This window comes from Nyctereutes procyonoides, unplaced genomic scaffold, assembly GCF_905146905.1.
Source record: "Nyctereutes procyonoides isolate TBG_1078 unplaced genomic scaffold, NYPRO_anot_genome, whole genome shotgun sequence".
NCBI classification, from domain to species: Eukaryota; Metazoa; Chordata; class Mammalia; order Carnivora; family Canidae; genus Nyctereutes; species Nyctereutes procyonoides.
In genome coordinates, this window is record NW_026575126.1 from 48,734,352 (window position 1) to 48,755,840 (window position 21,489).

Genomic DNA, 21,489 nt, shown 5'->3' on the forward strand with positions numbered 1-21,489 from the left:
CTCCCTCCTCCTCCAACAACATGGGTCTCTCCAGTTCTTTGCTCTAGCTTAACTCACACTGTGGCACATACATGTCTTGTTACTGAGGAAGGAGCATGGCCTTCGAAGTTGGAATCCTGGCTTTGACACTAGTCTCTCAGATTCACTTCATCTTTCCAAGCTTTGGTTTTCTCATCTGTAAAATGAGAATACTGCCTGCCAACAGAAAGGCCATTAAGGAAAGCAGAGAATAGACCCAGTGCCAAGCTGAGCAGAAATGTAACTACTCTTCCATTTTCTTCTTTTCATTTGTCTTTTTTAGGTGAGGAAGCTGGATCCCTGAGAAGTTAATGCTTTGCGTAAAATCCAATAGCTGTCTCTCCACCCCACCCTTTCTGCCCTGACTCCATGTTCCCTCCTAGGGTCTGGCCCTTCTCACAGTGGACACTTTGCCACCACTCATCCCTGCCTTGTTGTAAGGGTACCACCAGCTTTTCTGTCCACCCAGATCTGGAAATCTCAGCTACCCTCAGCTCCTTATTCTCCTTTACCTTTCAAATCAAGCCTTGAAATTTTGCCTCTTAAATATTATTTGAACCTGTTGTGCCTTTCCACTGTCTTAACCTAGTTCCTCCACATTTCAGTATGAGATTTTATCAGTAACCAGCCTCTGCTAGAATTACCTTTCTAAAATACAAGTCCGATCCAGTCACTGTCCTTTACAGTACACATCCCTTCACAGCTGTGGTCTGACCATACCAGCCTTATCTTCTTCACCCCCTGGCATTCCCACTCTGCATTAGCACCATCAAGCCTTGCTGTTAGGTGAGCACTATTCATGCCGCAGCGCCTTTGATGAGAAAAACGTCTGTGCAAACTCCTATTCATCCTGAAGACCTTTCTCTCCTACCCAAATGCAGTTAGACATTTAATTCTTCACATTCTTTTTCTACCTACTTAGAGTCACAATTTTCACACCTGCTGTACTAATTCACTCCTGATGTCTCTTCTCACTTAATTAGGCAAATGATTTATTCTCTCTTTAAAAAAGGGTTCCACTAGATCAGTGATTCTCCACACCAGCAGTACATTAGAATAACTGTAAAAAAAACCAGCTATATCAAAATCGTTGGCGATCCTCCCCTCTTTCCCCCACCCACCCAGGATTTTTTTTAAAGATATATATATATTTATTCATTCATTCATTCATTCATTCATGAGAGACACAGATTGAGAGGCAGAGGCAGAGGGAGAAGCAGGCTCCATGCAGAGAGCCTGACGTGGGACTCGATCCGGGATCTCCAGGATCATGCCCTGGGCTGAAGGTGGCGCTAAACCGCTGAGCCACCCGGGCTGCCCTGGATTTTTGAAAGTCTCTAAAATGATTAGCGTTTTGTGAGGAACATTGAGAAGTACTTATACTAGACATCAGTTCTAAGGTACCTTTCAGCTAAAATACTGTTAGTCTAAAACTTATGCAGTCTTTTCTTAAATATAAGAGCATTCAAGTAATCAAACCAGAAATTAGGAAAAAATACAGAAACAAAAACCGTTTTCATGGTAAGAGTTATTGAAAGTAGTATGTAGTGAAATAATGTTCATATAAAAACATGTAGTTTTAGAAATCTCATATTCTGGTTCCATCCTAATTGTTAGACCGAACATGGACAGATTGGATCAAGTATTTCTTTCTATAGTTCCTCTCCCAATTATAAAACTGGGAGGTGAATGTTACTTATATAAAAGTATAAACGGGTTTGACTCTGAATTCTTGATATCCTTAAGAAATTTCATTTAGAAGACAGTGCAGAAATAGCAATATATAATTAAGAAAGTATTTTCATATATACAGTTGGTGAGAGTTCTTAAATTAGTAAATAAATTTTGAACTATAACATTAGCTATTTAACAAACTGCCACCAGAAGCTTTGGAGGAAGAATAGGTACCATAAAATACCCAGTGTTGATACCATTAATTTGCCCAATCCTGCAAAATTCTATTACTCAAAAGTGCATTTGACTTGAAATTTTCAACCTGTTTGATCACAGGACTTAATAGTAAATGTGCTTCTGATGTAGGGAATTACTTTGTGTGTGTGTGTGATTAACTTGGTCTTTGAACTTCCTGATTCAAGTTTTATCTTGTCTGAGTTTAGAAATTTATTTTTACTGGCTGTTAGCCAGGTGTTTTCCTAATGTTTGTAATTCAGAGGAGCTTTAAAGGGCAGGGACAACAGTTTTGCTGTTGCTGAATCATTTTCTGTTGAGTATATTTGGATAATCTGTTTGCATTTGGCTTGTTATATATTAAACTTATTAATTTGGATATTGATATTCCTTGAACTCCTTTATAATTTAGTTTCCTTTATATAGCATTGATATATACCCTCTATTTACTAATATTTCACATGAATTAGTCATTAAGAACAGTGGTAAGAGATTTGGCTTTACACGTTGCTCAGTTCAAAAGAGATGTTAGCATTGATTTTGAGACTGCCTTAGCCCAAGAGCCTAGCATCTTTTAAAATACAAGGTTATTATTGGTGCTGTCTTGACTCCATTCAGAAAAAAAGGTATGAGTGAATCAGTAGATGAACAAGAGGTCTCTCATTTTTTGGAGTTCTTGTTTTGTTTTCTGTCTCTGATCTAGGATCTGACAATGAAGTGGTTTGTTTTCTGAGAGCAGAAGCCATATTCCAGGTTGATCTTACTAGTGTTGTGTTGTGCTTTGACCTAGTGCTGAATAATTGTGGGATTGGTTTCATTTTGTTGTATGGATTTGTAGGGTATTAACTCCATATTCATTCATTCTGTGAGTTATAGACAAATTAGTGTTTTATCACACTTCCTCCAGTTAAAGCTAAATGATTGCTTTACTTTCATAACTAAATTATGACCCAGTGAAAGAATCCATTCTAATTCCATTTCTTTAACATCTCAATCAGAGGCTATTGGATGGAGACTGTTTTTCTTTGATGTTAAATTTCAGTTTCAAAAGAATATTATCAAGCAGTCAAGTGGATATTGGGTGACAGCCTACAAATTTGGTAGTAGAATGTGGGAATAGATATAGTCTTTGTGCCATCAAAAATGTTCATGAATATTAAGTTAAATTTTTTTGAACATTTAATTCTTTTCCTTTTGCTACATTTTGTAAAGATTTTCTTAGCTTATAATTTTCTTAATTTGGAGGAATGTGTGGGAGTTTAAGGTGATCATAATGTCAAGGAATAATAGGCTGAAAGAATTCTTTAGTATGAAGAAAAAATAATACTGCATGAAAATATTTTAAAGTCTTATGCCATTAACACTGATGTTCAGAGTTTATACATCTTGCCATTATAAGGGCAATATGGCACTAGTATCTTAGAATTTGTTGATTGTGGACAGATTTTATATGAATGAATAAATTGAAATGAAATTCATAGTTTTGAAAAAAATCTAGGAGTCATGTTTTAATATTCTATAGTGAAACAGGTCATTTTTCATGTAAATGTACCTACTTAACACATCTTTCATGAGTTTGTTGTGGGTTTTTTATGTTAATATAATCATTTTTATGTTAATATCAGGCTTCTTGTTTGCCTGACCTTTTTCTATCCATTTACCTCCATCCTGTTTAATGTCTTCATATTTAAAGTAGGTCACTTATAGGCATGCATTTTTAGACTTTTAAAATCCATTCTGTCAGTGTCTTTTAATAATAATGTTTAGTCCACGTACATTTAATATAAGTATTGATAAAGTAAGATTTTGTTCTACTATTTTATTGTTTGTTCTTGTTTGTCCCATCCCTTTTTGTTTCTCTAATACTTCTTTTTAGGTTACTTGAGTGTTTTTAGAGTTCCTTTTTAATTTCCCTATTGGCTTTTAATCTTTTTTTTTTATTTTTTTTTATTTATTTATGATAGTCACAGAGAGAGAGAGAGAGAGGCAGAGACACAGGCAGAGGGAGAAGCAGGCTCCATGCACCGGGAGCCCGACGTGGGATTCGATCCCGGGTCTCCAGGATCGCGCCCTGGGCCAAAGGCAGGCGCCAAACCGCTGCGCCACCCAGGGATCCCCCTATTGGCTTTTGAGCTGAAACCATTTGTATTTTTTTAATAGTTGCTCTGGGAATTACAATATATAACTTTAACTTCTTAATGTACTTTAAGTTAAAATTGCACAACTCTCATAATGTATAGAAATGTAATAACGTGATAGTTATCCTGCCCCATCCTTTATGCTATTGTGCTATATAGGACAAATATATGCATTATAGGCCCCATAACATAGTGTTATAAATATTACTTTGAATAGTAATAGTTAAGAAAGAGGAAAATAAGTCGTTGGTTTTTAGATGTTTACCATTTCTAATGCTTTTCATTCCTCAGATCCAAGTTTCTATCTGGCATTACTTCCCTTCAGCCTGAAGAAATTCTTTTAGCACTTCTTGTAATGTGTGTCTGTTGGTGACAATTTTGCCTTCATTATTAAAGGATATTTTTGTTGGATATGGAATTCTGGATGGACATTTGTAGATTCTGGATTCTGTGAGGTTTCCCTCTTAACATTATTGTTTTATTTCAGCAATTAACTTTGCCTGACTCACTTTTGCAAACTCCCTTTCCTTTGGTGACCAGCAACTGAAATCTCAGTTCTGGTTTTTGGGTGTTTTTTTTTTTTTTTTTTTTTTTTTGCTGTAGCTGGGCTGTTGGGAGTCTGTCTTGCATGTGCATCATTTAGGGGTCAGCCAGAGGCTTGGGCAAATTTCATACACAGAATTTAGGGCCTTATCTTCTGTGGCTCATTCTTTTCTGGGAACTAAATATGGAGTCAAGAAGTAGATCCACATATACATAGTCAGCTAGTTTGCAATAAAGGTGCGAAGGCAACTTAGTGGAGAAAATATAACCTTTTCAACAAATGGTATTGGAGCACTCATGTATCTTTATGCCAAAAATAAAAAAAAACCTGATTCATATCTCATAGCATATACAAAAATTGAGAGTGGATCATAGACTTAAGTGTAAAACATAAAAATATGAAACATCTAGAAGAAAACAGTAGATAATCCTTGTGATCTTAGGTCAATCATAGCATTCTTTGTTACAACATTAAAAACATGATTCAGAAAAGAAAAAAATTAATAGAATGGACTTCATCAAATTAAAAACGTACTGTTTAATAAAACACTATTAAGAGAATAAAAAAATAAGCCAGTCTATATATCTGATATATATCTGATAAGGACTTTTGTCTAAAATATATAAAGAACTCTCAAAACAGTAATAAGAAAATAAACCACCTAATTTTAAAAATGAACAAAAGATTTGATCAGATACTTAACCAAAGATGATACACAGATGGCAAGTAGCACAATAAAAGATGGTCAACATCATTAAAGAAATAACAAATTAAAATCATGGTGATGAGGGGCTCAAGATGGTAGCATGGGAAGACCCTAAGTTCCCCTCTTCCCAGAGACACCACAAATTTACAGCTACATATGAAATAATTTTCCTCTGAAAAGGACATGAAAACTGGATAAACTGTGGCCTCCACAACGAAAGACAAAAGATGCATTCAAGAAGGGTAGGAGGAGGGGCAGCCCGGGTGGCTTAGTGGTTTAGCGCCACCTTCAGCCCAGGGTGTGATCCTGGGGACCGAGGATCAAGTCCCACGTCAGGCTCCCTGCATGGAGCCTGCTTCTCCCTCTGCCTGTGTCTCTGCCTCTCTTTCTCTGTGTGTGTCTCTCATGAATAAATAAATAAAATCTTTAAAAAAGAAGAAGGGTAGGAGGAGCAGCCAGAAGAGTGACCCCATAGTAGGACCGGTCCCCCAAATACAGAACACTATGTCAAATAATGAAAGGATTATGTCTCCTACGAGGCACCTGAACCCTGAGGGCCAGCACCAGAAAGACAAGACCCCAAAATGTCTGGTTTTGAAAATCAATGGGAATTAAGAGCAGAAGAATCCTAAAACTATGGGAAATGGAGATCCTGCTCTTAAAGGGCCCGTAGGCAGACCCATTCATTCAGAAATCCAGCACAGAAGCAACATATTGAAAAACACCTAGACCATAAGCAAGGGAGACCCACTTACTAATTTTAAAGCAGCTTCTGGAACCTGCAAGGACTTTATCTGGGGACCGAAATTCTGGTAGATGCCATTTTCACAATGTCATCCTAATTTGCTGGTGACTGAGCTGACTGGTACTATTTTTGGTGCCCTCTCTCTAGCCTTCTAGCACCAGAAGGTGTGCTCTTCCCTACCCCATGTTGGAACTGGGCTGGGCAAGTACCCCACACCCCACCCACCCTGCTCAGCATCTCAGTGGGTGATAGGATTGGGTGAACACCCTGAGCCCCCACCCACCCCCCACACAAAGACCAAAGGCCACACCTGGGAAGAGCAAGCAGCTCAAACCCCTCTCTTCCTCTGCAGTGACCGAAGTGTAACCAGGCCAGGTGAGTGCCCTGAGCTCCATCCTTGACCCACAGCAAGTATATCCCTAAAACAATAGCAGACACTCATAGCCCATGCAAATAACACACACAGTTCTGGTTCTGGTAGCCAGGAGATTGTGCTTCTGGGCTATATAGCAGACCTCCTGCATAAGACCACTATTTCAAGACTCAGGAAGGTAGTTGTTTTGCCTAATACAGAGAAAGAGACTGGCAAAATGAGAAGATGGAGGGAGATGTTCCAAACCAAAGAAAAGACAAATCCCTGGAAATAGACCTTAATAAAACAGAGATAAGCAACTACCTGATAAATAATGCAGAGAAATGGTCATAAAGGTGCTCACTGATCTCAAAAGAGTTAATGAACACAGAGAGAACTTCAAAGAAATAGAAACTTTAAGAAACTACCAAACAGAAGTTATAATGGAAATGAAAAATACACTAGAGTGGTTCAACAACAGAATGGATGAAACAGAAGTAAGACTGTGTGAGCTGGAAGACAAAAAAAATGGAAAACACCCAGAAAGAGCAGCAAACTGAAGAAAATAATTGTAAAAAATGAGGATACCTGAAGGGATCTCTGGGACAAACTCATGCATACTAACATTCACATTATAAAAGTCCTAGAAGAAGAGACAGAAAAGACTAAAAAAAAATTATTTGAAGTGGGACACCTGGGTGGCTCAGTTAAGCATTTGACTCTTGATTTCGGCTCAGGTCATGATCTCAGGGTCCTAGGATTGCTGGGATTGAGTCCTGCCCCTCTCTTGGGCTCCATGCTCAGTGGAGTGTCTGCTTAAAGATTCTCTCTTTCCCTTTTCCTCAGCCCCTCCCTCTACTCTCTGTCTCTGTCTCTCACTCTCACAATCTCTCTCTCTCTCTCTCACACACACACACTAAAATAAATCTTTAAAGAGCTAGAGATAGAATCTTAAAAGCAGTAAGAGAAGAGCAACATGTTACATACAAGGGAAACTTCACAAGGCTATCAGCAGATTTTTCACCAGAAGCTTTATAGGCCATTAAGAGAGTGATGTGTGACATGTTCAAAGTGCTGAAAAGAAAAAACTGTCAACCGAGAATTCTCTACCCAGCAAGGTTATCATTCATAATTGAAGGAGAGATTAAGAGTATTCCAGAAAAGCAAAACCTGAAGGGATTCATCATCACTAAACCAACCTTGTAAGAAATGTGAAAGGGACTTCTCTAAAGTCTGAAAGAAAGTACTATTTAGAAGATATATGAAAGTGGGGCACCTGGCACACTAGGTTAAAGTGTCCGGCTCTTGGTTTCAGCTCAGGTAGTGATCTTGGGGTTATGAGATTGAGCCCTGTATCAGGCTCCACACTCAGTGAAGAGTCTGCTTAAGATCCTCTCTCCTCTTTCTCCCTCCCCTCCCTGCTCATGCTCTCTCTCTCTCTCTCAAATACATAAATCTTAAAAAAAGAGGAAAATAAATAAAAGTGAAAATTCCAACAGAAAAGTTAGATAACAAAAGTAGTGCATCAGCCACTTAGAAAGCAAGTATGAAAGGTAAAAGATAACAATTTAATTAAAAGTACAATAATTAGTTAAGACATATGTGAGATAAACAGATAAATAATGTGATATCAAATATATAAAACATGGAGTAGGGAATAAAAATATAAAAATTCGGAATATATTAAAAATTAAGTTACTATCAAAATTAACAACTTAAGAAACAACAGATGTTGGCTAGGATGCAAAGAAAAGGGTAGAGTCCTACACTGTTGATTGATAGCTACTCTGGAAAACAGTATGGAGGTTCCTCAAAAAGTTAAAAATAGAGCTACCCTATGACCCAGCAGTTGCATTACTAGGTATTTATCCAAAAGATGCAAACTGATTCAAAGGGGCACATGCTCTCCAATGTTTATAGCAGTAATGCCTACAATAGCCAAAAGAGTCCAGATGTCCATCAACAGGTGTGTGTGTATATACATCAGTGAATATATATAAATATAATTAGGTATATATAAATATATATATTTATAATGGAATATTACTCAGCCATCAAGAGAATGAAATCTTGCCATTGCAATGATGTGGATGGAACTAGAAGGTATTATCCTAATGAAATAAGTCAGAAAAGGACAAATAGCATATAATTTCACTCATATGTGGAATTTAGGAAATAAAGCAGATGAATATAAGGGAAGGAAAGGAAAAATAAAGTAAGATGAAAATAGGGACACAAACCATAAGAGACACTGAACTCTAGGAAACAAACTGAGGGTTGCTGGAGAGGAGGTGGATGGGAGTATGGGGTAACTGGGTAATGGGCTTTAAGAAGGGCACCTGATAGAATGAGCACTGAGTATTACATGCAATTGGTGAATCACTAAATTCTGCCCCTGAAACTAATAATTTGGTATATCTTAACTAAATTGAATTTAAATAAAGAATTGTTTTTAAAATTTTATTTATTTGAGAGAGCATGTAAGCAGGGGGAGCAGCAGAGGGAGAGGGAGAAGCACACTTCTGCTGAGCAGGAAGCCTGACAAAGAGCTCAATCCCAGCCAGAATCATGACCTGAGCCAAAGGTAGAGCCTTAACCAATGGAGACACTCAGTTGGTTAAGGCTCACCCTAAAAACAAACAAACAAACAAACTCACCCTAAATAAAGAATTTTTTAAAATTATCATCAAAAGAGACTGTATATGCATAAGTGTTGTGTGTGAACCTTATGATGGTAACCACAAAGAAGAAACTTAAATATGTAAAGAAAAAGAGAAAGGAATCTTAACATAATGCTGAAGAAGATAATGAAACCACAGGGAAGAGAGAAGAAAAAAGGAACAGAGAGGAACTACGAAAAAAGCCAGAAAACAATGAACAAAATGGCAACAAATACATATTTATTAATAATTGCTTTATTTTTTAAAAAGATTTATTTATTTATTTATTGTTAGAGAGAGAGAAAGTATGAATGAGCAGGAGGAGGGGCAGAGGGATAGGGAGAGACAGAATCTCAAGCAGACTCCTCACTGAGCACAGTGCCTGACATGGGGCTCAATCTCACGACCCTGAGATCAGGACCTGAGCCGAAATCAAGAGTCAGACACTTAACTGACTGAGCCATCCAGGCATCCCATCATTGTTTTAAACATAAATGGTCTAAACGCACCAATCAAAAGGGTGACTGGATAAAAAAAGAACAAGAATTTTCTATAAACTGCCTAGACTCACTTCATATGTAAAAAAGACACAAACTGAAAGTGAAAGGAATGGGAAAAGATACATACCATGCAAATGGAAATGAAAAAAAAGCTGGGGTAGCTCTACTTAAATTAGACAAAATAGAATTTAAAACAAAGAAGGGCATTACATGATGATAAATGAGTAAATTTAACAAGAAGATACATTTGTAAAAATGTATGCACCCAACATAGAACATATATATATGCGTGTGTGTGTAGCAAATATTAACAAATAATAGGAGAAATAGCAATACAATAATAGTTGGGGACTGTATTTTTTTTCTTTTTAACTTTTTATTTTAATTCCAGTTGATATACTACGTTCTATTAGTTTTAGGTTTACAATATAGTGATTCAACAATTCTATACATCACCTGGTGCTCATCACAAGTACAGTCCTTAATCAGTAGTAGAGGTCTTTAATACCTCACTTATATCAATGGATAAATCGTCCAGACAGAAAAATCAATGAGGAAACGTTGGCCTAAAATGACACATTAGACCAGATGGACTTAATAGATGCATACAGAACATTCCATCCAAAACCAGAATACACATTCCTTTCAAGTGCACATGAAGCATTCTCTAGAGTAGATCACATGTTAGGCTATGAAACAAGTCTCAATAAATTTAAGAAGATTGAAATAATATCAAGCATCTTTTCCAACCACAACAACATGAAACTAGAAGTCATGAAGAAAACTGGGGAAAAACAACAACAACCCAAAAACACCTGAAGACTAAACAACATGCTATTAAACAACTAATGGGTCAACAAAGAAATCTAAGAGAGGCACCTGGGGGGCTCAGTAGGTGAGCATCTGCTTTCAGCTAGGGTCATGATCCCAGGGCCCAGGATTGAGTCCTACATTGGGCTCCCTGCTCAGGAGGGACCCTGCTTCTCCCTCTTCTCCCCACTCATACTCTCTATCTCTATCTCTGTCTCTGTCACTCTTTCTCAAATAAATAGAATCTTAAATCAGAGAAGTAATAAAAAAATACTGAGACAAATGAAAATGGAAACACAGCATTCCAAAATCTTTGGGATGCAGCAAAACCAGTTCTAAGAGGGAATTTTATAGTGATACAGGCCTACCTCAAGAAACAAAAATATCAAATAAACAATCTTACTTTACGTTAAAGGAACTAGAAAAAGAAGAACAAAGCCCAAAGTTAGTAGAAGGAAGGAAATAATCCAGATCAAGTGGGGGGAAAAATACACATGCACATGCACGCCCACACACACCCACAAAATAAAAAACATTAATGAAACTAAGAGCTGGTTCTTTGAAAAGATAAACAAAATTAACAAACTCTAGCCAAACTTATCAGGAAAAAAAGGAGATGGCCTAAATAAATAAAATCAGAAATGAAGAAAGAAATTACAACCGATACCACAAAAATACAAGGGATCATAAGCAAATACTATGAACAATTATACTCCAACAAATACTTAGAAGAAATGAGTAAATTCCTGGAAACATGCGTCTTCCAAAATTGATTCATAAAGATAATAGAAAGAAAATCTGAATAGACCAGTTACTAACAATGAAATTTAAATCAGTAGTCAAAAAACTGCGAGCAAACAAAAGCCCAAGTGTGTATGACTTCACAGGTGAAGTCTACCAAACATTTAAATTATCCCAGAAATTGCCAAAAATTGAAGAGGAAGAAACATTTCCAAATTATTCCAAAAAATTGAAGAAGTACTTCCAAACTGTATAATGCCAGGATTACCCTGATACCAAAAACAGATAAAGATACCACAAAATCAACAAACAAAACAAAAACCCCATAAAATCACAGGCCACCATCCCCAGTGAACACAGATGCAACAAGATATTAGCAAACTGAATTCATCAAAACATTAAAAGGGATCATACACCATGACTAAGTAGAGTTCATTCCAGGGATACAAAGATGGTTTAACATCTGCAAATCAATCAACATGATACAGTATCACATTAATAAAATATGAGATAAAATTATATAATCATCTCAATAGGTACAGAAAAAGCATTTGACAAAATCCAGTATCCATTTGTAATAAAACCTCTCAACAAAGTGGATATAGAGAGATGGTACCTCAACGTAATAAAGGCCATTCATTTATGACAGACACACAACTAACATCATACTCAAGTGGGTGAAAAGATGAAAATTTTTTTCTCTAAGATCAGAACCAAGACAAGGATGTCCACTCTTGCCACTTTTTTTTTTTTTTAAGATTTTATTTATTCACGATAGAGAGGCAGAGGGAAAAGCAGGCTCCACACTGGGAGCCTGATGCGGGACTCGATCCTGGGACTCCAGGATAACGCCCTGGGCCAAAGGCAGGCGCTGAACCGCTGAGCCACCAAGCCACCCAGGGATCCCCCAACTCTTGCCACTTGTATTCAACATAGTATTCAAAATCTCTGCCACAGCCATCAGACAAGAAAAAGAAATAAAAGCTTCCAGATTGGTAAGAAAGAAGCAAAACTGTCAGTTATTTGCTGGTGATGTGATATAGATAGGGAGTTGATATCCAAAATATATGAAGAATACATACAATTCAATAACAGCCAACAACAGAACAACCCCATTACAAAGTGGACAGAGGACCTGAATAGACATTTTTCCAGAGACAATATAAGGATGGCCAACAAGCACATGAAAAGATGCTGAACATCACTAATCACCAGGGAAATGCAAATCAGAAGCACAGTGAGATACCACCTCATACCAGTCACAATGGCTAACTTCAAAAAGACAAGAAACAAGTGTTGGTGAGGATGTGGAGAAAGGAGAACCCTTGTACACTGTTGATGGGAATGTAAATTAGGGCAGCCACTACGGAAAACAGTGTGGAGGTTCCCCAGAAAATTAAAAATAGAATTACCATCTGACCCAGGAATTCTACCTCTGGGTATTTATCTGAAGAACATGAAAAGACTAATTCAAAAAGATGTATGTACTATCTTTATGCTTAGCGCAGCATTATTTACAATAGCCAAGACTTAGAAGTAACCCAAGTGTCCATCAATAGATAATAAATGGATAGAGAAGATTGTGTGTGTGTGTGTGTGTGTGTGTGTGTGTGTGTAATATTAGCCACAAAAAAAGGAATGAAACCTTGCCATTTGTGACAACATGGTTGGACCTCGAGGATATCATGCTAAGTGAAATAAGTCAGACCGAGAAAGGCAAACACTATGATTTCACTTATATGTGGAATCTAAAAAACAAAATGAAAAAACAAAAGAAACAGACCTCATGAATATAGAGAACAAACTGGTGGTTATAAGAGGGGAGGGGGGACTGGCAAAATAGGTGAAGGGAATTAAGAGGCAAAGACTTTCAGTTATAAAATGAATCTGAAATGTTAATATGCAGCATAGGGTATATATTCAATAATATTGTAATGATTTTGTATGGTGACAAATAGTAACTAGAGCTCTTGAAGGTGATCATTTTATAATATATAAAAATACCAAATTACTGCCTTGATCATCTGAAACTGGTATAATATCTCAAGTGTAATTCAATAAATAATGCATAAATAAAACCACATTGAGTTACCATTTCACACCCATTAAAGTAATTAAAATGAAAAAGATTGACCATAAGTGTTGGAGAAGATATGGAACAACTGGATTTCACATTCACTGCTAGTAAGAATGCAGAATGGCCTGACCAGTTTGGGAAATACTTTGTTAGTTTCTTTACAGTTTAAATACTCAATTGCTGTGTGATCCACTCATTTTATTCTAGGCATTTACCCAAGATAAGTGAAAGCATATATCCATATAAATACTTGGACAAGAATTTTCATAGCATTTTTATTTGTAATGGAAACTGGAACAACTCAAATGTCCCTCAGTAGGTGAGTGGGTCAACGAACTGTGATAGGAAATGCTACCAAGCAGGCAGCAGTTTTGTGAAATGTTTCACCCCTGCATAACATGCACCTACATCCTTTTAGCTTTCAATTTTCCATAAGCTTTCTCACTGCCCGCTGCACAGCCCCTACACCAGTGTCTCGTATTGAGGGTTTCATTGTGTCTTTGGTATTTCTGTTACCAATTTCTGTTGTAGTCAGAATGGGCCAAGTTATGCAGTGATAATAAACAAGCCCAAATCTCAATAGCTCAGAGCAAAGGTTTGTTTCTTTGGCACACATTGTGTGTCCGTTGTGCTGTAGCTTAGAGTTCTGTTCCCATGCTGAAGGAGTCCTGATCTGACATATTGCTGGGTGCCATGAATGTTGACTTGATGTAAAGTTGTTTGATTTGTAGGAGTTTATCTATTTACTGGGTGGTGGTGGGGGGCGGAACACAGAAGGAGAGGGAGAATCAGACTCTGCTGAGTAGGGAGCCTGACAACTAGACTGAGCCACCTAGGAGGCCCTGATTTGTAGTTTAGACAGGTTTTCAGACTAGACTGCCTTTTTCCCCCATCATCAGTAGTTGACTTTCATCTTATTTTAGGATGCATTAATGGCATCAGAGACTATAACTTTCTTTAATCCATAGTACAAAAAATTTATATGAAATACCAACTTGTATTTACCTGGTAAGTGCTATTGTAGATAGAAAGCCTGTTATTCTTGTGCGTTGGAAAAAGAACCCAAGATCCAGAGAAGGTAAAAGAATTGTCAGTTGCTGTACAGCAGAGAAGCTGGGCTAGAACCCGGGGTTCCCATTTTAATATTTTTGTGCAAATTGAAGAAAAATAAATACCATCTACTGACACGTTTTTACTTTGATAGTCTCTTCAGCAGGCCACATTGAAGAGAGGTCTCGGACGCCCATCACCAGTGGCTGGAGCACAATGGATCCCTCAGGGGCGCTAGACGCGGAGGATGAGCTGGGGCCATTAGCCCATCTTGCCCCCAGTCCTCAAAGTGAAGCTGTTGCCCATGAATTCCAGGAGCTGTCCTTGCAGCCCAGCCAGCACCTGCCACCTCTGAATGAGAGGAAGAACGGTGAGCTCTTCAGCATGTGCAATGGGGACTGGATTTAAAGACCCCCCTCTTTGTGAGGTCAATTGATTCCTATTTGGTAGTAATATCTTTTTTTTTTTTTTTTTTTTTGGTCAATTATAGTGGGCAGCCTGACACTTGGGGGAGAGCCTCATGGGATACTGGCTGGTTTTGAGTAATAGGCAGACTTTCACTTTCATTCAGTTCTTTCATTATTTCCCCAGTAAGTATCTGGTAGGAATATTCTTCTTGGAAAGAAGCTCTAAATGGAACCATTTAAGCACCAGATTTCATGCTAGAACAGCAGTGGAGGGTAGCTTCCTGCACTGCTGCCAGGGAAGATAGACTATAGTTTGGTCTAGACTCCCTTCCCATTTCCCATCTCCAGTGTGCTGCACCTTAATTTCAGAATTGGCAAAATTTAAGCTTTTAATGATCACTAAGAAAGCAAGAATTCCTTACTTGAGTGTTTTTCTATTAATGGGTATAAGATATGATCATAATGTCATATTGATCATATTGATCATCTATTGTGTACAAAATGAATATTTTCTATTCATTTGATATCTGTTCAGGAAATTTTCATTGATGACAGAGGCTTGCTAGAGTCCACGGAAGACACAGTATTGTCTGTTTTTAATGTAAATGAATAAGGATAGATGATATACACTTAATACCTAAAACATAAAAACTAACAAATGATAAAATATTAAAATTTACAAACACATCAAGTATATATGTTAAAAGGGCCGCGTTAAGAATTTCAGCTCAATTTGTATTTTCTGTAGTTCTGATGAGTTTTACATTTACAAATAATACTTTTGTAAAATTTTAGTTTTAGAAGCCAGAAGAAATAAAACTCTTCCCTTATAGAACACTTCCTTATGTACCTTGTTACTTGTTTTTCTAGGTTCTGTTTCCCAATCCTTCTCATTTTGGCCTTATTCAGGATAATTATATGCTGCGATTCGTAGATCTTCAGTACATGTGTTTGGAGTATACTTTTTCTCCCTTCAAATAGGGTCTCTGGTACTTGTTCTTGAGCATAACCCTAGTTGAGTGTGAGTGATGTAAAGCAACATTTGGCTCAGGTGCCATCAGACCTTTCATGAGGCTGTGCTTGACCAATGGCTTTAGACCTTTTATCAATGACTGGCCTACCTTTCTAAGACAGTGGCTGAGAGAGTACAATCAGATTTACAAAGGAATGACTAAAAGTGATCAAATTCACACAGTACGTTTGGACCTGTGTAATGTTCAGATTATTATCCTAAAAAAATACAAGTTGCATTGGTATAAAATTTCAGTAATATATAATTACTCAGGAAAATGGTCATATGTAGCAGAGGAGGAAAATGCATTGGGAAAGTTTATATTTGTGGTGATTTACTTGATAAAGCACACCACATTCTCTTGCAAGAATATTGTCTTGAATATGTATGCCTGAATATAAGGTAAGCCTTATTATTAGGTAGCCTTAAATATTAGATAGTCTCCCCTTATAAACTTTGAGGGAGATGGAGTAAAAGGTAAAAATTATAATTGAGTAATTTAGTTACATGTACATAACTAAAATCTCATTTTATGAAGTAGTGCAATAATATAGAAGGATTGCTTTATTCACACTCATATTTCATAGAACCATCTTGCTCAGACTATCCATGAATCTCTGTGGGAAGTGCTTTTTTTTTTTTTTATCTTTATCATCAGCAGAACCCCTTGGCATCATCCATCTAACACTGAAATCCAGAGTGTACCTTCATTTCTGTCTCTTTTGTCTTGAGTTACAGTGGTTTTTGAGTACATGCATGATCTGACACTGAAGATTTTATGTGTAAACCACAAGAACCACCGACAAAACAATGGGTTGTGTGTGTCTGATAGTTTATGTTCACAGTCTCTATAAGGTAATCACTCGTGTGATTTGTGACTGGTTATAACATTTTATGGGGCTGCAGTTCCTACTTTATAATTATCTGTTTTGTTTTGTTTTGTTTTGTTTTGTTTTGTGTGAGTAGGTAACACATTCACTGGCCTAAATACAAATGGGTACACAGTGAAAAGTTGGTCACCTCCCAGTCTTTCCCCTTAGCTACCTAGTTATTTCTCCAGAATTAGCTACTGTTACTTGTATCCTTTCTGACAGAATGGCATTTGACTACTTTTTTAAAAGCAGTTTTTCAAAGTCATGTTTGTAACAACAATACTTTCCATTTTAAGGTTAAAACTTAGGAATAATTAATGTGTTGGCTTTTTCTTCCCCTCCCTTTTTATGATTCTACTAAGATATTTTTATAAACATCCTAAAACTAGCTTTGAATAAATAACTTTTAAGCAAATGTTTTCCTCAAGTACTTTTTTGTTCACTATTAAATACATGAAAGAGCATCTTATAACCCAAGATGCTGTGTAAAGGCTTAAATAGCAGACAGTCTCATCTTTTCTAATCAATGACTTCAGGAAGTTAAAAATCTTACCTTACATTCAGGCATATGCTCTAATTTCAGGCTTATGATATACTGGCCTGATTTGTATATATATTCCAAGGCATACATGGAATCCTTGTTCAGCTTTCAGAAATCTACCTTTTTGATAGTTCTATGAGTAGAGTGGCATCACATCAAACAATGGGGAGGTAAAAGAACCATAGCTGTCTTACTGTTTCACGTTTATTCTTCATTTTTAAAATATTCTTAATGCCATGCTGAGATCATATCATACATAAGATGTAGATCTTAGCCTCAAAATTAACTAATACAAAGTAGTATTTAGATTATTATGAAATAGTCAAATTTAGGTATTTTCCTGGTGATTTTGTTTCCCTGTTAGTCCTAGGCATTTTAATTTCACTTGTTTGAATTCTTTCCTTTTCCATTTGGGGGTAGGGAGGCGGAAATGAAGATATTTCAGTTTGGATTAGTGTGTAGAAGGATCATGTCACCAAATAGTCTATAAATAAACCTAATGAGGACAAAGAGGTTGACGTCTAAGCAATGACGCTAGGGTCTTCCCTTTTTTTTGAACAATATTTATGTTGGCGATGTAGCAGAATAGCAGAATATTCTTCTTACTACTGCAGTAATGTGAAAGATGCTTACTAAAGATAAGCTAGGGTTTTTCTTGACTCCTGAACGTGGCCAAAATAATTCCATAACTAGCGGCACCTCAAAAGTAAGGCAGCCAATTAGACCGTTAAGTCTTCCTAACAAGGGAGTCCTTTGTAAAGGAAGTGTGTATGTACAGAAAGACGTATGTAAATCATAGACCTTCACTAAAACAATGCATACCCAGGGAAAATGAGCTTTGTTTTGATGTTTTACACAATATCAACATTCCTTCAGGTGGTAAACACAGACAATAAAAGGGAAATCAGTCCAAGGGATGGTTATTTTTTTATTGTCGATGTGGGAGAAACTCAGGTGCTATAAGTTGAATGTAGCTTTGTAAAGGCAAGGAAAGACAGTAGATGGAAACAACATGCTCCAGCTCCAGCTCTTTGCCTTGTGCCCCCACTTAGACACCACAAGTAGGAAGCTCATAGATGTCCTAATCCCGTTTGCAAGACTGATAAGTGTGCTGGTTGCTGAATTGAAGCTTTTAAGTCATTGCCAGCATTATCATGCAGATTAAGTCGACATAGATTCCCCTTTTTAAAAACAGTTTGGTATTTTAATGGTTCTTGGTGCAGCTCTGAATATGAGGCTCAAACGATGTTAACGAGGCCACAGATATACCACAGGCCAGCTGTAGATAGTATCAAGTATGTGGAAAAACAGTATCTGCCACTTTTCTCTTGGTATGTTAACAGGCTTTTTGAAACTGTATTTACTTTGAAATAGTGTGTTTTAGGCCTCAGAAAAGAGGAGACTTCTTTGTTATTCTTGTTTTAAACTTTAGTATTTCTAGTTACAGTGGTTGGGTTTTCGAGTTTATGGTCCCATTTTGAATTTTTATTACTAAGGCTTTCCATCCATTACATTTATCACAATGTACAGTTGTAGACCATCTCTTGTTCTGTTCTAGAATGATCCTACTGGAGAGAAAATAAATCATTCAAAAGTTTGTTGCACCCAAGAGAACACAAGGGAATTCTTTGCATTGGATTCAATACAGGTATTCAATATTTGCAGACAGTCAGATGAACTTTGCTTTGCCATGGATCCCAGCCAAAGAAGATTCCTTGCCTCATACCATAGAAAAATCAATGGTCTTTGTTCACAGCTGGTCTTTTCTTCTGTTTTGCTTTGGAAATATTTCCCCACTCTTTGTTAACCTGTTAGGCTTACTCTCACTCCAGGTGTTTGGAAATGCACAAAGGTGATGAATGTTTGTCTGGAACAGAACTCTCTTACTTAGAATGTACACAAGATGGTATGGCCTGCTGGAGACTGGTGAAGAAAAGAGAGAATATTTCTGTTTTTCTCTGGAGCAGACAGCCAGATGTAAAATTCTCAGAGTGTCATAAATGGGAAGGAGTGAATAGATGCTAAATAACCAGGACATGGAACTATAGAATTCTTGCTTTCCCTTTCTATAACTGAAAGAAATAGAAATCAGTAGTTTTCTGTAAAATTCTCTTGTCCTTGGCTTTATTGTTACATATTTAGGATCTTGAATACTTAAAATTCTCAATTATATTAATAAACAGTGTGATACATTTAGATAATTTTTTTCTGCTTTCAGGAGTTACTTCAGAGTACTGAGACTGAGAAGAGAAATATATACAATTTCCTTAATTAATTTTCCTTCATTTCTAATATGTTTTTAAAAATTAGGCTTTACGTGTTAATGCTAAACACAATTATGAAATTTAAAAAGCCAACTGAACCCCCTGACAACTGCAAACGAAATTCTTGATTAATTATGGCAGCTTTCCTATTCTTTTTGTGACAGTCTCTTGAATCTTTTTCAAAATGAAAACAAAGTCACATAAGTAGCTTAAAGGTGAGGTAGTCTCTTTCGCAATGGTCTTTACCAAGTCTCCTATTAAATAGCATGTTTTGTTTCACAGTGTAAATAAGCATCTATAACCCTGTCCACCTTTTTTGTACTCTGGATTTCTTGTTTCGACAGTTTTGCTGGTACTGAGGATTTAGTCAGCTTCAATGCATTGCTAACCACACCCTAGTAGCGTGTGGGTGGAGGCAGAGAGGGGGCTGGGCATTAATTTACACTCTCCCATTTGCAGCTGTCCTGTCGGAACACTACCATAGGCGTACGATGATTATTGCTGAGGGGGTAGATGGAGCTTACAGTTTCAGAAGTGCATCAGGAAGACTGTAAGCCCAGTTTAGCACACCTGAAGCCCCATTTTGATTTATTTATCCAGTCTCTAAATAGTGTTCTCTTAACAGAAATGCCCTTGGAATGTCAAGTGTTACCATATTTATTAAAAGTAAGATTTAGAACATAGTATTAATCGTCCATTTAACTTAGCATGAGACTACATTATCTTAAAATTATAAAAATGTTTACCTAAAATTTTTTACAAGGATTTGTCAAAGTTATTAGAGTCATAGAAGTACATTATTTCTTATATAGATTATTTAAGATAATTTTCGTAAAACTAGAGTCTACCATATGACTTATATTAGGCACTGGACCAGCAAATAAACAAACTAATTTATTAGAAGCAGTCTTTCCTGTCCCTCAGAAAGTAATTTTAAACGATGACATATATAAATGATTAGTTAATAAATCAACTACAACACCCTAGCTACTTAGACCTTTTAAGGTTACTGCAATTAAATCGTTGGCTTATAATCTGACCTTGTGGTAGGTTGAGAGACTTTGTTAAAATTAAGTTGGGACTCTTTTTTGCCTGCGTGCTCCATCTAACCCAACCACAGGGACCTCTTTTAGCCAAAAAGGGAGAAGAAAGATAGATGTGGATATCTGCTCTCTCCCGTGACTCTAAAGGAGCCTGATAAATGGAATATACTGGGAAAAAGTAATCCATGATTTTTCATCTTTTGTTATTTTAAGGTATCAGTAATAAGGCACTAATGAGGCAAAATGCAACAATGGAATATGTTGGAATAACATGTTTTGGAATTCTCTCTTTGGTTTGGAGTTAATAATCACCCTAATTAGCAAATATCATACCCAATGTTTTTCTAACTCCTTTAAACTAATCCGTACTGTTGGCTACCCTCACCTGCTGCCCTCACTATTATTGACAGGAAGTGTAGTCTTTTGGGAGTCAGGACTCCAGTCTCCTCTGCTGACTCAGTCTGTGAGCATGGGTAAGTCTCAGAAGCTCTCTGTGTTGCGGTATGCCCATTGTAATATCCGTATGGTAGCTTTCAGCCCATGTGTCTCTGGCTGCCCTTCCTCATTGCATCATGTGTTCTTATATCTCATTATCACTTTTGCCTTGTGCTGTTCATTGGGCAGCAGAACCAAAAAGAATGGAAGATAACTTCCATCTCAGTTAGCAGATGGAATTCTCCATAGATACAAATTAATAATGTCACTGTTTATTACGTTCCTTGCAGATGTATTATTAAACATACATGCCAGCTCACCCAATTAGTCAGACTTTCCCCCCATATTTAAAAAGAAAGACAAATTGACTCAATTGTGTTATCCTAAAAAAAAAGAAAAAGAAAAAAACCTTGTATCTAATTTAGGATAGTCAGTATCTTTCTATTCATGGTATTTAAGGGTTGGCAGGTATGTGTTAACATTTTTGTAATAGCATTAGACTATCAATTAAAAGACAATATTTTAACTTTTTTTAAAACCCAAATTATTCATGTTATTTTCTGGTCATTTATGTTGCTGTTTTCATTAAGGAAATGATTATAGTTGGGTGTCTGTTTCACAAAACTTAGATTTTTGATATATGATCTCTATGTTTAATGAAGATAT

General features: G+C 36.8%; 1 protein-coding gene across 4 annotated transcripts in view; it reads left to right on the forward strand.

Moving 5' to 3' along the window:
* The window catches only part of MRTFB (myocardin related transcription factor B), a 190,555-nt gene that overhangs the window by 56,633 nt on the left and 112,433 nt on the right, over positions 1–21,489 (forward strand). For all 4 annotated transcript variants that reach the window (XM_055340104.1, XM_055340103.1, XM_055340107.1 and 1 more), the window contains exon 3: positions 14,404–14,619. In XM_055340104.1, coding sequence (XP_055196079.1) covers positions 14,466–14,619 — 154 coding nt within the window. In that variant the 5' untranslated portion in view covers positions 14,404–14,465. The remainder of the gene's footprint in view (positions 1–14,403; positions 14,620–21,489) is intronic.